General features: G+C 43.7%; 1 protein-coding gene across 1 annotated transcript; it reads left to right on the top strand.

Annotated features, from left to right (window-relative positions):
- Positions 1-2276: 2276 nt before the first annotated feature.
- Positions 2277-9955, top strand: ZBTB2 (zinc finger and BTB domain containing 2). Its single transcript, XM_052645951.1, has 2 exons — positions 2277-2449; positions 8472-9955. The coding sequence occupies exons 1-2, from the start codon at positions 2277-2279 to the stop codon at positions 9841-9843; spliced, it is 1545 nt and encodes a 514-aa protein (XP_052501911.1). The 3' UTR covers positions 9844-9955.
- Positions 9956-14799: the final 4844 nt, after the last annotated feature.

Below are 14799 nucleotides of genomic sequence, written 5' to 3'. Positions count from 1 at the left end.
TTCTTTATATATTCTTGATATTAGTCCTTTATCAAATTTTTTTCTCCTAGTCTGTGGCTTATCTTTTCATCCTCTTACCAGGGTCTTCTTCAGAACAAACGTTTTAATTTTTCTTGTTGTTGTTATTTAGTTGTTAAGTTGTGTCCAACTCTTTGGGACCCCATGTACTGTAGCCCACCAGGCTCCTCTGTCCATGGGGTTTCCCAGGCAAGGATACTGAAGTTAGTTGCCATTTCCTTCTCCAGGGGAACTTCCCGACCCAGGGATTATACTGGAGTTTTTTGTGTTGGCAGGCACTTTCTTACTGAGCCCTCTGGGAAGCCCTTTTAATTTTTATGAAGTCCATTTTATCACTTTATCCTTTTATAGGCTGTATGTTTGAAGAATAGATTTCGTCCCATGTTTTTCCCCAAAAGTTATAGTTTGGTATTTTCAATCTGAAACTGTGATGCATTTTGAGTCATTTTTATGTAAGATACGAGACAGATTAAAATTCTTTTTCTGTTTTCCTTTTGCTTTCTTTTTCTTCTCATCTATGGGAGTTCATTGGATCCCACAGCATTTTTGAAAATTGTTCTTTCTCCACTTAATTATTTTTGTGCCTTTGTCAAAGATCTACTGTACATATTTCTATGGGTCTACACCTGAGTTCTGTTCCACTGATCTGTGTGTTTATCCCTGTCAGCGCCATGCATCCTTGAATACTATAGCTCTGTAACACCTCTCAAAATTAGACTGATTCCTCCCACTTTATTCCTCTTTCTAAGAACTGTTTTAGCTATCCTAGTTTCTTTGGCTTTACATAAACATTTTAAAATACTCTCATCTGTATCTACAAAAAAAATCTTGCTGGGATTTTGAGAAGAATTATAGCAAAGCCATATATCAATATAGAAAACTGATTTGTGTTATGTCTTCCTAAACATGTCTACTTGTCTTCCTACAGCGTGTCTCTTCATTTATTTAGATCTTTGATTTTTCATCAGCATTTTCCAATTTTAAGTATGCAAATCCTATACGTTTTGTTAGATTAACATTTATGTATTTCATTTATTTGTAATTGTAAATGATTTGTTTCTAACAAGTAAATTTGTGTCCACATGTTCAGCATTAGTATATAGAATTACAATTGACTTATATGTTTATCTTGTATTCTGTGGCATGATGAAAGTCATTTAATAATTCCAGGTTTGGTAGATACTTTGGGATTTCCTATGTAAAAGTCATGTCATCTGCAAATAGGGACAATTTTATTTCTTCCTTTCCTGTCTGTAAGCCTTTTATTTCCTTGCTTGCTTTATTGTGCTGGCTAAAATGATTACATTGAATAGTATGCTGTATTGGATAGTGGGAACAGACATCCTTGCCTTGTCCTCAAGTGTAAGGAGAAAGCGTTTGCTCTTTCTCACCATTAACTATGTTATTAAGTATAATGTTGATGTATGTGTGCTGGGCTTTTATGAATGCTATTTGCCCATGGGAAGGAGCAGTTTCCTGATGCGATACACTCGCTCCCCCAGAAGCAGTTCCCTTGATGCAGTTAGATTGAGGCTACATGGTTTGCTGGAGTGAAGGAGGAATAATGAGCTTAGAATTTTCAAGATTCAGATTTAAATTTTGACTCCCCACCCCCACCCCTCACCATCTGACCAGATGGCCCTGGCTAACATAACTACTTACCCTTCTCGAAGCCCATTTCCTCCTCCACAACTGACGGAGAAGAGCACCTGTCCTGTGTCCTCACCCTTGAGGAATAAGGCATGTGGGGGTTATTATAGCCCTGCCAAGGCTTCCCTGTCTACACAGCAGGAGCTAGAGGATTGCCCAAACTTACTGAGATCTTTCTGTCTTACTCTGCTCTGCCCTGACCAGCACCTTAATTTACTCATCTCTCTAGAAGGTTTGACAACTTCTAATGGATCATTAGAATTTGCATTTGAAATCTTAAACTCAAAGACCAAAGACCCAGAAATGTTTGCTGTCTGGCAGGCTGACTGCTCAAGTCCGGTTCCTGGTTCCCACACTTAAACCATCTGTATAAACTCGGGCAAAGCATGCAGTCCCCGAATTCCCCATCAGCTTCATCATCTGTAAGATGGGAAAAATGATGGAACTACTTGCCAGAGCTGTTGTGAAGACTGAATTTATATCACGTTTCTAGCAGTGCCTGACCTATTAGCCATGATCATTACTGTTGGTGACTATAAGGACACATACTGATTTGTGAACCACCTTCTTAAAAAAAAAAATTGTTTGCCTTGCAGATTTTTTAAAAAATGGATTTGGCCAACCATGGACTTATTCTCCTGCAACAGTTAAACGCTCAGCGAGAGTTTGGTTTCCTGTGTGACTGCACGGTTGCCATCGGCGATGTGTACTTCAAGGCACACAAATCAGTTCTTGCTTCATTCTCCAATTACTTTAAGATGTTGTTTGTCCATCAGACCAGGTAACTAACGTGGTTGATAATAATCTAATGAATGTAGCCTCTGACCTTCCACGGCCCTCTTTCCCACTGAACCTGCTCTTTGCCCTCATCAGGACCATGGTTCTCATGACCTCTCCCTAGGCTCCTAGTCCCTCGTGACCTCACCTGCCCCAGGGAGCCCCTCCACCTCCAAACAGCCGCACCGGGGCTCCCCCCCGCCCAGTCCAGATCGCAGCCTGGGGTCCACTAACAAGGCAGCTTCCTCCTCCAGTCCTGCCCCGAGTCTCCCCTTCCCCCTCCCCACAACTGGACTTTCAGTATTTATCTTTAGTCTCCTAATGAGAAGCTTGGCAGCATGAATTCCCACCGTGTCCTTCTTTTCTCCCCTAAAATGACTCCATCTCCTTATTTTTTTTCTCCCCGTCTGTTCTGTCTTGGAGAAAAGACATCCTGGTTTCTAAGGAAGACGATGCTCCTGCTGCCCTCGTGTTCCCAGGTTCGCCGTAGTTTCTATTCTGCATTTTTCATTTTTAACTGGTGCCCTCCCCGTCATCCCCGAGTCTGTGAAGGCTCAGCACTTCGGCGACACCGCTGTCACCTGCCTGGTGGTGCTGCTTCTCCTTGTTGCCCTGTGACAGTTCTTCAGAGGGTGGTCTGTGGCCTCACTTCCCCACTCCTCATCCTGCACTCTTTGTCTACACGGGGACTTCGGTTTCCACCCCATCGCCCCACAGACCTCATTACTCCCAAGGTCACCTCTTCTTCAGAACCCCGCTGTCCTCCCAGTCACTGCTGCCCGTGTCCTTTGCAGCATTTGCGCCTGTTTCCTTCCTTCTTCAGGGTTGTCGTCTGCATTTTGATGACTCTGAATCCCCCTTGTTCTTCTGCCTTCTCCACAGGCGCCTCCTGCAGTTTTGGTGAGTTGAGTCTCCTCGCTGCTTTCTCTCTGCCTCTCCTGACCGGTGCTCCTCTTTTCCTGGACCTTGCCTCTACTGGAAACCAGTTCACAGCCCTGGCCTTGCTCTTTCTCTGTCTCCAGAACTCTTTTATTTCCCAAGGCCCCAGGCTGTCTGCTGGACCTCTAGAATTGAATATCCTCTTTTATCTCATTTTGCATGACTACAGCTGAATTAAGTCTGCCCAGAAGTGCCTCTGGCTTCTCTGTTTTATTTTTTCATCTTCAAGTAACCCATACTTAAAATCTCTCTAAAACTGCCCCCAAATCATGTTTTCTTCACAGTTACCTTTCACATTCGTTTTTTCCTGCTGTTCCCACTTCCATTTCCTAATCATTTTCCATATTACTATCAGATTAATATTCCTAAGCACTGCTTTGATTGGCGTGTGCCTTTGTTCCAAAACCTATCAGACTGTGTTATTCTTTTGATTGGAAACCTAGAGGACACTCATCACACATCAAAGTAGCACACAGATTCTTCTTTCTGTCTTTCAAGGCCCAGCAGGCAGGGAGCCTGACCTCCTTCCAGCCAGTTTCTGAAGGCACCCCCTCAGGACACTCCATCCCCCACTTTGACCACACTTTGTTGGCCTTGCGCCCACTCCCTGAGCCATAGTCCGCAGCCATCTCCATCACCCCCACCCCCACCCCTCCAGCAATCAAGTGAGCTGAAACGATCCAGGCAATCAGTCTTTTCCGCTCTTACATCTCAGAGCACTTTATTCATGCCATCCTGTAAGAGCAGCATATTTTCCCTTTGTTGTTACTTTTGTACTTGCCTCCCTTCCTCGATTGTAAGATGCTGGAGGACATTCTACAAATGTTTTGAAAGTCACAGCCTTTAGTTCACGGATTTGTGTATAATAGCCACTTGATAGATATCTAGAGGAGCAGAATGGGTGGTTAATAGGATTAATGGCAGGTGGATGTTGCTTTATCTTTCGACCTTAAGGATGCCCCCTGTTCCTTTATTGCTAATGGATACCGGAAGTCTCAACACAGTGAATTAAACTGTCTTGCCAAGGGGCTGGTTTTCATTTTGAGGAATAAAAGAATACAGTGTAATGATTTTTAAATAGATGCAGGAAACTGACTATAAGTGTAGTTACTCAGTAACTAAGTCGTACTTGACTCTGTGATCCCAAGGAAGTGCAAGTGTGGAGCAGTGAGCAAATACCATTCTAGCAAAGGAGTGTGGTATCGGTGCAGAGAGGAGCCCCAAGTTTAAGCAACAGTGTGTTATTGCCCCGGAGCTGGCATGTACTGTTTGGGAAGGGAGAATGCTTAGGCAAAGACCAGAGCCCTGCTTTTAACTGCTGACTACTGTAGAGATGCTGAAGTTGAAACTCCAATAGTTTGGCTACCTGATGCAAAGAACCGACTCATTGGAAAAGACCCTGATGTTGAAAGCAGGAGGAGAAGAGGGTGACAGAGAATGAGATGGTTAGATAGCATCACTGACCCAATAGACATGAATTTGCGCAAACTCTGGAAGATTCTGGAAGACAGGGGAGCCTGGGGTGCTGCAGTCCATGGGGTCACAAAAAGTCGGACGTGACTTAGCAACTGAACAACAGCAGCAACTGTAGGGGAGACCAAGAATAGTTTTTCACACTGAGAGAGTGTTTTATGTCTGCAGTTACCACTAGATGTCTCTGTTTTATGGATGCTTCCTAAGTATAACTTCTGATAGTTTCTCACATTACTTTTTTAAAAACATTATTTTTAAATCCTTATTTTCAAAATCTTTTAAGCCCATCCTTTACTTAAAGGGTCTAGTGAAGGGAAGATTAAAAATGTAAATGACTGTGAAAGTTTTTAGGAAGGGCTTGTAGCTTGTGCAAAAACTGTATTTTTCCTCCATAAAAGTGTTACGCCCAACATACATCTACAAACCAAACCACTTACGTGTAAGTATATTGTAGACAGCTGTTTCCTTCCCCAAAGCCTGGGACGTGACCAGAGTGGCCTCGAGCAAGCTGAGCAATTGACAGGAGGTCTGGCTGCCTGGGAGGGATAGCCATGGAGGACACTGATGGCCGGAATGTGACATAAGGAGCTTTTTAAAATGACTTTTTAAATGTCTTGAGTGTGTCTATGTGCTTCTGCTTTAAGAAAAAAAAAGATGAAGATGAACAAATCAAGATAAATTGGTGTCTGGCAACCTCCCCGGGCCCTGGGTGCTGACCGCAAACCCCAGGGCCCCACTGCTCTCTGCCTGGGGCTCCTCACCTGTCCCCCGGGCCCCAGAGTTTTTCCTGCCTGTAAGCCTGGCTGAAGTGTGGATGGGGCCTCCCGAACCCCATCCCTTCTTTGCCCTCAGAAATTGCACAAAGTTCCTTAAAATTTGAGAGGCTTACTATCCAGTCACCTCCATTCACAGTCAATAGACAGAGGACAACTCAACTTATACAATAACCAATAAGGGGAAATAATAAAATTTACAACAGAGTTTTTCTGGAAAGGGACCCCGCCAGGGATTTACCTTTCATGGAGGCTCCTTTTTCTTTGCCGTAGAGGCAGGGGGACTCACCATCCTGATTGAAGGAACATTCCATCCCCACAGATGGTAACGTTCCCCGGTGTCTGGGCTCCCCGGTAGAGAATTCTGACCCGGGAGGCACGGGTTCAAGCCTGGGACAGGAAGATCCCCTGGAAGAGGAAATGGCAACCCACTCCAGTATTCTTGCCTGGAGAATCCCATGGACAGAGGATCCCAGCGGGCTACAGTCCATGGGGTCACAAAGAGTCGGACACGACTGAGCAACTGAACACACAAGTCCTCACAGAAAAAAAGGCGCTCTTTAGGCTCCTGGGGTGATTTGCATCTTTCAAGGCCTGTGGCTTCCCATTCTCTAGCCTCTGCCTGGCCCTGGAAAGATTCCCTGCTAGTTTAGTCTTCAGTCCGGAGTTGACTGTTTACATTATGAAAGTTTTATTCACCACACCAAATCCCTGGAGCTTTATTTTGAATATTGAATTTTCCTAGGGCATCTCAATATGTTTGACTATGCACAGAATATTGTTGGCATTTATCTTGGCTTAAAGGAAAGGGCCACCTGTATTGGCATTCCTATTTAAAAGAATATAAATAATTGAAAGGACTATTAAAAAAGTCTGTAAATAAAGACATGAATGATCTGTGTGTCTTAAAAACAGTCACAAAAACTCTTTCCCTTTCTGTTGTCAAAGGGGTACTAGTTTTTATGCTTGATCTTTGCTTATAAAGAATATATTCTATAAAGCCTTCCATACTTTATAGTCAGACATTTTACACATGATTATTTGTATGCAGGCATCTTGAAATTTACACACATTGATGGTAATACAGTAATTATTCAAGTATATTTTATCACAGATAGCTTTAAAAGCCATTTAATAGTCACTTGCCTCCCCCCTTTTTTTTTAAACAGAATAAAATACTACATTTAGAAGAGCAGATTATACTGTTACTATTTTAGCATATTGGAAAATACTTAAGATAAATAGCTAAAGGTCCCCAAAAGAGTCATAATAGTAATAAGTGGTATAATGAAAAATGATTATAAATTCTAAAAGCATTCAAGGTAAAAAGTCTTTGTGGTTGAAAAATGCATTGTCAGAATATATTCACTCAGTGGGTGACAGCACTTACACCTCATGTAGGTCTTTATTGCATCGATTTATGGTGATATATCGGGTTTTGTTTATTTTGATGATTTAGGGAGGGTTCTTGGGAGCTTTTTGTTATTACTGCTTGAATCTGTACTCTGTTTCTATGATGATGCAAACACTGAAGTCTGCAAGTTAGACCGTCAGTTTTGCCACAACTCCTTTTGGTACCCTATATAAGCCACTGAACCTTGGGGAATCTCAGTTTCCATATCAATGATCATTCCAGATCTGCCTCTTCTACACAGGATTGTTTCAATGGTCCAAAGAATCTTGGTGTCTTGGCTTCGAAGTTAGACTCAAATTTAAGTCTCACCACTTACTAACACTGATACTGAGCAAGGTATAAATCCCTTTGAGCCTCAACTCCTTATCTGTAAAGTGTGAATTGTTGTTGTTGAGTCACTCAGTCATGTCCGACTCTTTGAGACCTGGTGGAGCCCACCAGGCTCCTCTGTCCATGGGATTTCCCAGGCAAGAATACTGGAGTGGGTTGCCATTTCCTTCTCCAGGGGATCTTCCTCACCCAGGGACTGAAGCTGAGTCTCCTACATTGGCAGGCAGATTCTTTCCCACTGTGCCACTTGGCAAGCTCCAAAATGTGAATTAATGGCAATTCAATGAGAAAATGCCTATAAATCCCAGCTGCAGTTCCAATGATGGGGATGATTATATTTGATAAACAACTGAATTGTCCCATAGCTGCTTTTCATGTGATCCAGTGATACTGACATGGTGATCAGACTCCACTGGAGCTGGAATGTGGCTCACCTTCCTGGTTCTTCCCAGGTCTGCTGCACTCTGCCCTTCGTGCTGGAGAGAGCAGAGGGGTTCAGAGCAGGGACAGGAGATTTAGTTTTTCTTATTTTTGTGGTCTTGCTCTTAGGCACCAGTCTAACTCCCCTACGTTATGTTGTGTGACTCTTATGTTGTGTGATCTGTTGAGCTCCAGGTGGCATTGAATCAATATAAAGTCCTAGACATTTAGCTAAAAGATATGCACATCAGGGATTCTTAACCGTTTACTGGGTCATGGGCCACTCAGCAATGGATCCTCTCCGTAAAACTCAAAGTTGTTTATAAACGATATAGTTTTACATAGGTTACTAGGAGAAAGACTACTTCAAGAATCTATGAGTTAAGATACCATATTTCTTTAACATGAATTACCCTTTCTTGGTCCTTTAAAATATCTTTATTGTATTCCTGCCTGTTCTGTTAAGAAGCCTATTAAGTTTTAGAATTAAATTGCATAGGTTCCCGTTGAACACCCTCTTGAGTGTTCCAGTTCATGAAGCTCATAGTAAGATATGGGAGATGGGTCTTGTTTCATTTGCCTCCTAAAGAGCCCTCCTGGTTTTTCCCTCGGGTTTTATGGAATCCCTTGAGTCACGGGCGACATCCACTGACAGCCTCTTCTCTTGTCTCTTCCAGTGAGTGTGTCCGCTTGAAGCCCTCCGACATCCAGCCGGACATCTTCAGCTATCTCCTGCATCTCATGTACACAGGGAAGATGGCGCCGCAGCTGATCGACCCGGTGCGGCTGGAGCAGGGCATCAAGTTCCTGCACGCTTACCCGTTGATCCAGGAGGCCAGCCTGGCCAGCCAAGGAGCCTTTTCTCATCCTGACCAAGTTTTCCCACTGGCGTCATCCTTGTATGGCATTCAGATCGCAGATCACCAGCTAAGACAAGCCACCAAGATCGCCTCGGCGCCTGAGAAACTTGCCCGGGAGCCGCGGCCGCAGGCAACCCGGATGAGCCAGGAGCAGGGGCCCGAGGCCTCCCAGCTCTCCCAGCTGCCCTCCAACCTGAGCCAGGTGAACCGGACACACATGACCCCCTCAGACCCGCTGCAGACCTCGCTGTCGCCTGACCTTGTCTCCACGCCTGTTCCTCCCCCACCCCCCGGGGAGGAGACCAACCTGGAAGCCTCCTCGTCGGACGAGCAGCCCGCGCCCCTCACCATCGCCCATGTTAAGCCGAGCATCATGAAGAGGAACGGCAGCTTCCCCAAGTACTACGCCTGCCACCTTTGCGGGCGGCGCTTCACGCTGCGGAGCAGCCTGCGGGAGCACCTCCAGATTCACACGGGGGTCCCCTTCACGGCCAGCCAGCCTGGCGAGAGCCGCGTGCCCCTGTCCTTGTGCAGCAACGCGGCGGACCTCGGCAAGGACGCCATGGAAGTGCCAGAGGCGGGCATCATCAGTGACAGTGAGCTCCAGCACATCTCAGACTCGCCCATCATCGATGGGCAGCCACACTCGGAGACGCCGCCGCCCTCGGACATCGCGGACATTGACAACCTGGAGCAGGCGGACCAGGAGCGGGAGGTCAAGCGGCGCAAGTACGAGTGCACCATTTGCGGCCGCAAGTTCATCCAGAAAAGCCACTGGCGGGAGCACATGTACATCCACACCGGGAAGCCTTTCAAATGCAGCACGTGCGACAAGAGCTTCTGCAGGGCCAACCAGGCGGCCCGCCACGTGTGCCTCAACCAGAGCATCGACACCTACACCATGGTGGACAAACAGACTCTGGAGCTCTGCACCTTTGAGGAAGGCAGCCAGATGGACAACATGTTGGTACAGACGAACAAACCCTACAAATGCAACTTGTGTGACAAAACGTTCTCCACTCCCAATGAAGTGGTTAAACATTCATGCCAAAACCAGAACTCAGACGTGTTCGCCCTGGAGGAGGGGCGATCCATTCTCCTGGGCAGTGGGGACTCGGAAGTGACGGAACCCGACCACCCGGTGTTAGCTTCCATCAAAAAGGAACAGGAAACAGTGTTGTTAGACTGAATGTTACTTATCTTTTTAAAAACTGTCATTTTTACAAAGACTCTCTTCCTTCCCTTCCCCCAATTCAGAACTCTTGTTCTCCATGGCATGATACAGAAAGGTCCCGGCCCCATTCCCCCCACCCCTCCTGCCCTGTCCCCAGCCCCTCCTCTTAAAGGTTCTGTGCATTATAAACCTGGAACATATTTCTTTAATTCAGGGGATATTGGAAAGATAATGGTCAGTAGTACTTACAAGCTCATAGACTTGGAGACGTTTTACATGATTTAAAAACCTACTTGGAACTAATGAAGGGTATATAACATAACAAAACAACTCCAATGCAAGTTGGCAAGCTAAAATTATGACTTTCCCTGGGTAATAAGTCTCCCTTTTCGGAAAGACAATGTCTGAAAAATACAGCATGCTTCTTAGAGATACAGTGGGGCTCTGTAACTATGCAAAATCTAGAGGTGTGGGGAAACTTCAAACCCAAGAAAACATTCTTAGTAGTTATCCTCCAGGTGTCTTTATTTCAGAATGCATCCTTTGAGATTATGTCTGGTTAGGAAAAATCATTAGTTGAGAAATCTACTTGAACAAAACACAAAAGAGAAAAAGTAATAATGTGATGGCAATCTTAATTTTTGGATAAAACATGACAAGCTGTGGGTCTGTGTGTTTGGAAGAGAAAATGTGTGGATACTTGCTGTAAACAGGTGAATTAATGCACATGCCTTATCTAATTGCTGACTTTTTTCAAAGCTGAATGACAACAAAATATGTGTTTCAGTTTCCAACAAATTTGTTGGTTGTTTTAAAAATCAGACTTGAAAGTACCATTCTATAGATTGTCTTTCTGAATAGAAAATAACATGCCATTCTAGCAGTTGCCAGTGGTAAATTTGGTTTTAGCACCAGTCAACTGCTTTTAAATCAGTGTGAGTATGCAGGGGTGGGGGAAAGATACAAGAATATGCATCTTACAGGGAAAACTGTGAACAAATGTACGAACTTTAATGACTTTAAATGTTAATGCTGATAGTTTACTGGCAACATTTATTGAAGCATCAAAAATGGCAGAGAAAAATCAGGACAAAAAATTGCTGTTTGGGAAAAAATTTTGATGTTTAGTCTCCCATTTCTTAAAAAAAGAAAACCTGAAATTTCCTCCATTGGCCTGTGAGCAGTAAAAGTTGTCCATTAATCTTCCTTTAGGCCAATAACAGAATGGTCTCACAGGATAAAACAGGAGCCAGAAATAAGGACCGAAGGGGAAAGGGAAGAACAGTTAATAACTGTGCTGTACGTGTATGTTAAAAACTGAATATCCCGTCATCCTACTTCATGTATATTTGAGTTCTAAGATTTGTAAAGTTTTTATACATACTTTCATTGAATAAACATTTGATTAAATGGGTATATGATTTTATCTCTGTATTACTTTGTCTGCCAAAAAAAGAGGCAGGAAGGGCTATTAGAGAACCTTGCCCCAAGTCACTTTCTTGCTCTATCTCCTCTCGAACCTGCTGAACTCTGGGCCAATTCCCCTAACCTGGGGGGCACCTTTTCTATTTGTAAAATGAAGACAGTAACGGCACTGGATCATAAAATTGTGGGAATCAAACAGGTAAACAATGTAAGGAGAAGCTATGAAGAGTCAAAGTTTGACCACAAGTTAGTCTGGATATTGACTTATTCAACTTTTTTTTTAAAAGGAAAAAAGAGGTCAAAGTGTTTGCCTAAAGATGACACAAATACAGGCTATATCAACCTAGATTATTAAATACTAATATCCACTGATTCCATATTTTTAAAAAAACCTACAGTAGTCCCTCCCCACTTACCCTCAGTGGATACATTCCAAGAATCTGAATGGATAATACCAAACTCCATAGAAGTTATGTTTTTTCCATACATCCATACTTAAGTTTAATTTGTAAATTAAACCATAAGAAAATAGCTAAATTACTAGCATCACTGCTCTTGCGCTTTGGGACCATTTTTAGTAAAATAAGGGTTACTTGAGCACAAGCACTGCTGTACTCTGACAGTCGATCTGATAACCCAGATGGCTACTAAGTGACTAATGGCAGAATACGCTGGACAAAGGGATGATTGACACCTGGGGGGGACGGAGTGGGCTGTGCAGGAATTCATCACACCACTAAGGATGGCTGCAATTTAAAACATATAAATTGTTTATTTCCAGAATTTTCCATTTAATATATTAGGATGAAGGTTGACCACAGAAAGTGAAACCTTCAATAAGGCTGTGTGTGTATGTGTTAGTCACTTAATTGTGTCCGACTCTTTGCAACTCCATGGACTGTAGCCCATGGAATTGCAGGGCTATGGAGGACAGGAGAGGCTCCTCTGTCCGTGGAATTCTCCAGGCAAGAATACTGGAGTGCGTTGCCATTCCCTTCTCCAGGGGATCTTCCTAACCCAAGGATGGAACCTGGGTCTTCTGAATAGGAAGCAGATTCTTAACCATCTGAGCCACCAGGGAAGCCCTTGGAAAAGGGCTATATATTTACATCTCACAATTTGAATGAGTCTTGTGCCAAGTTGGCTTCAGTGACTATCTGAAAGGGAAAATCACACTGTGCCTCCCAGCCCTTCTGGCAGACAAGGGGGTCTTGAAGACCAGGAAGTCATGGGAATCACTAAGGATCTGATAGGTGAAGAAAGAGGGGTGAACACCCGCATCCTGATGAAGAGGAAAGGGCAGGCACTCTGTTCCCCTGCTGGAGTTCAGGTGCTCTTAGCAGCTTGCAGCCACCTCTTCCTTGTGGCAGACCTGGACAATGCCGATTCCCTCCCTAAACCAAAAGCCAAGTACAGATAAAGAAGGCAACCCTACCTTGGGATGCTCTGTTCCCATTTAATCCCAAGAGGTTATAAACTAACAATTTATTCTGAGTTTTGGATGGTACCAATTTTTTTTTTTAATTTTTAAAAATATATCTAATTTTTGGCTGTACCGGGTCTTCACTGCTGCCGGCAGGCCTTCTCTAATTTTGGCGGGGGGAGGCGCCTCTCCAGCTTCAGTACACAGGCTTCTCACTGCAGTGGCTTCTCCTGTTTCAGAGCACAGGCTCTAGGGTGTGCAGGGTCAGTAGTGGCAACACACAGCCTGAGTTGTCCCGCAGCTTGTGAAATCCTCCTGGAGCAGGATTTTGCTGCACTAGCAGGCAGGTTTGTAACCACTGGACCACCGGGGAAGTCTGATGGAACCAGCTGAAATAAGCTTTGGCCATATCAGTTGAAGATATGAACAATCTGAACACCTAAGCTTCAGGATGAATTTGAGCTGCTGTGGTGGCTCAAGATGGTAAAGAATTCATTGGCAGTGCAGGAGCCACAGGAGACATGGGTTCCATCCCTGGGTTGGAAAGATCCCCTGGAGCAGGGAATGGCAATCCACTCCAGTATTTTTGCCTGGCGGGCTACAGTCCATAGGGTTGCAAAGAGTCAGACAAGATTGAGTAACTGACACTTCCCCCACACTCTAGCCCTTATTAACACCACTGGGTCTATTACTTTTCCTTTCTTGGGGAAAACAATAAATGATTCATTCAGCAGATTTGCTAAAAAATAGATTTGTAGGAACTGTAGGATTTTATTTTACCATAGGAAATATGGCCTTGATGCATTCCATTAAAATGTATTTATCAATTATCCTTTAATTAAGCTGAGAAATAAATTAACAAGGTAGCTTGGATAATAACAGAAGGATGGAGTCTAGGGTGGACCTCAAGCCTTGTTAAAGTCACAAAACCAGTCACTATTCTTGTTTGTTAACTTTACCTTGCCAGAAAGGGAAGGGCTGAGACATCCAAAATGAACGGTTCAATTTCAAAATGTCAGACCTCACATTTCAGGGAAAATACCAAATTGCTGTGTTTAAAGAGATATAAGCACTTAGAAGGATAGTTGCAGAGGATGGTATGTACGTGGTACCTCCTGAAATTTGGCTGGGAATTGTGATGGGGGAGGAGAAGCCCTCTCTTACTAATCCAGTAGGAATTAATTCTAAGATACAAGTATGAGAACAGGGAGTATAGTTTCTTGTCATGCAGTTTAACTTGTTCTTCAGGTTGACTGCATTTTTTATGACAATCTTTGCTTTATTCCTCCATTTTGGTCCAGAACAAGTTATTGCTATACGTCACTTGCAAGTAAGCAAGATGTAGGCCTAGAAATCTTTAAGCAAATTTAAAAAAATTATTGAGCTTAAGATACTGATCGATGAAACTGCCTCTTCTAGAACTAGCTTTCCCAAAACACAATTGGAAGAACAGCACTGAGCTGTTACATCTCTAAATGAAACTGTTAGCTCTCTAAATAAAATAAAAATTAAACTGAGAATCTATAGTATTTTAAAAAATGGACCAGGATCAAATGATGTTCTATGGTTTCATTCTTCTCAGACAAAATGTTTTAAACATAAAAAGTAGCTATGAATTTTTGACTCAAACTTGTGCTAGTGTGGAAAATAGTCAAACCTTCCCTGCCTAAATTCCCTGATTATTGGCAAGATCGCTTCTCATGAAGAAGGCATTACAAACTGAAGAGCTGAGCACGCAGAGGCAAGATCCTGTACTGGTTGTCCGGGTGCTCCAGGTTTAAAGTAACTCCTCCCAGTCGTCCTGTCAGACACATATGCTGTGTTTCCAGTTAAAGAAATTGAGGCCCAAAGAAGTTAACCAACTTTTCTGAGGTTGCCCAGTCAGGATTCAAACCCCCATGTGGCTCAACTCTTACCTTCCCAAATGTGCAAACATTTTTGTGGACTAGAAGTGACTGGGGGGAGGGTTGTCAGGAAAGGGGTGGGTATCCGGAAGGGAAAACTTTTTCACCTGTTAACCTATTCATGCTGCTATTGAGGAGATGAACTTAAATCTGATTTATTGCCTCTGCCACAGTGGTTCTCCTGGTGGCTCAGATGATAAGATGTCTGCCCGCAGACCC

Source organism: Budorcas taxicolor, chromosome 9, assembly GCF_023091745.1.
Source record: "Budorcas taxicolor isolate Tak-1 chromosome 9, Takin1.1, whole genome shotgun sequence".
Lineage (NCBI taxonomy): Eukaryota > Metazoa > Chordata > Mammalia > Artiodactyla > Bovidae > Budorcas > Budorcas taxicolor.
Note: the sequence above shows the minus strand (reverse complement) of the source record. Positions and strands in the feature narration are given on the sequence as shown.

Coding starts and splice junctions, on each gene's coding strand:
- ZBTB2 (XM_052645951.1), top strand. CDS start 2,277: ATGGATTTGGCCAACCATGGACTTATTCTCCTGCAACAGTTAAACGCT. Junction 2,450..8,471: donor TTGTTTGTCCATCAGACCAG/GTAACTAACGTG, acceptor TGTCTCTTCCAG/TGAGTGTGTCCGCTTGAAGC.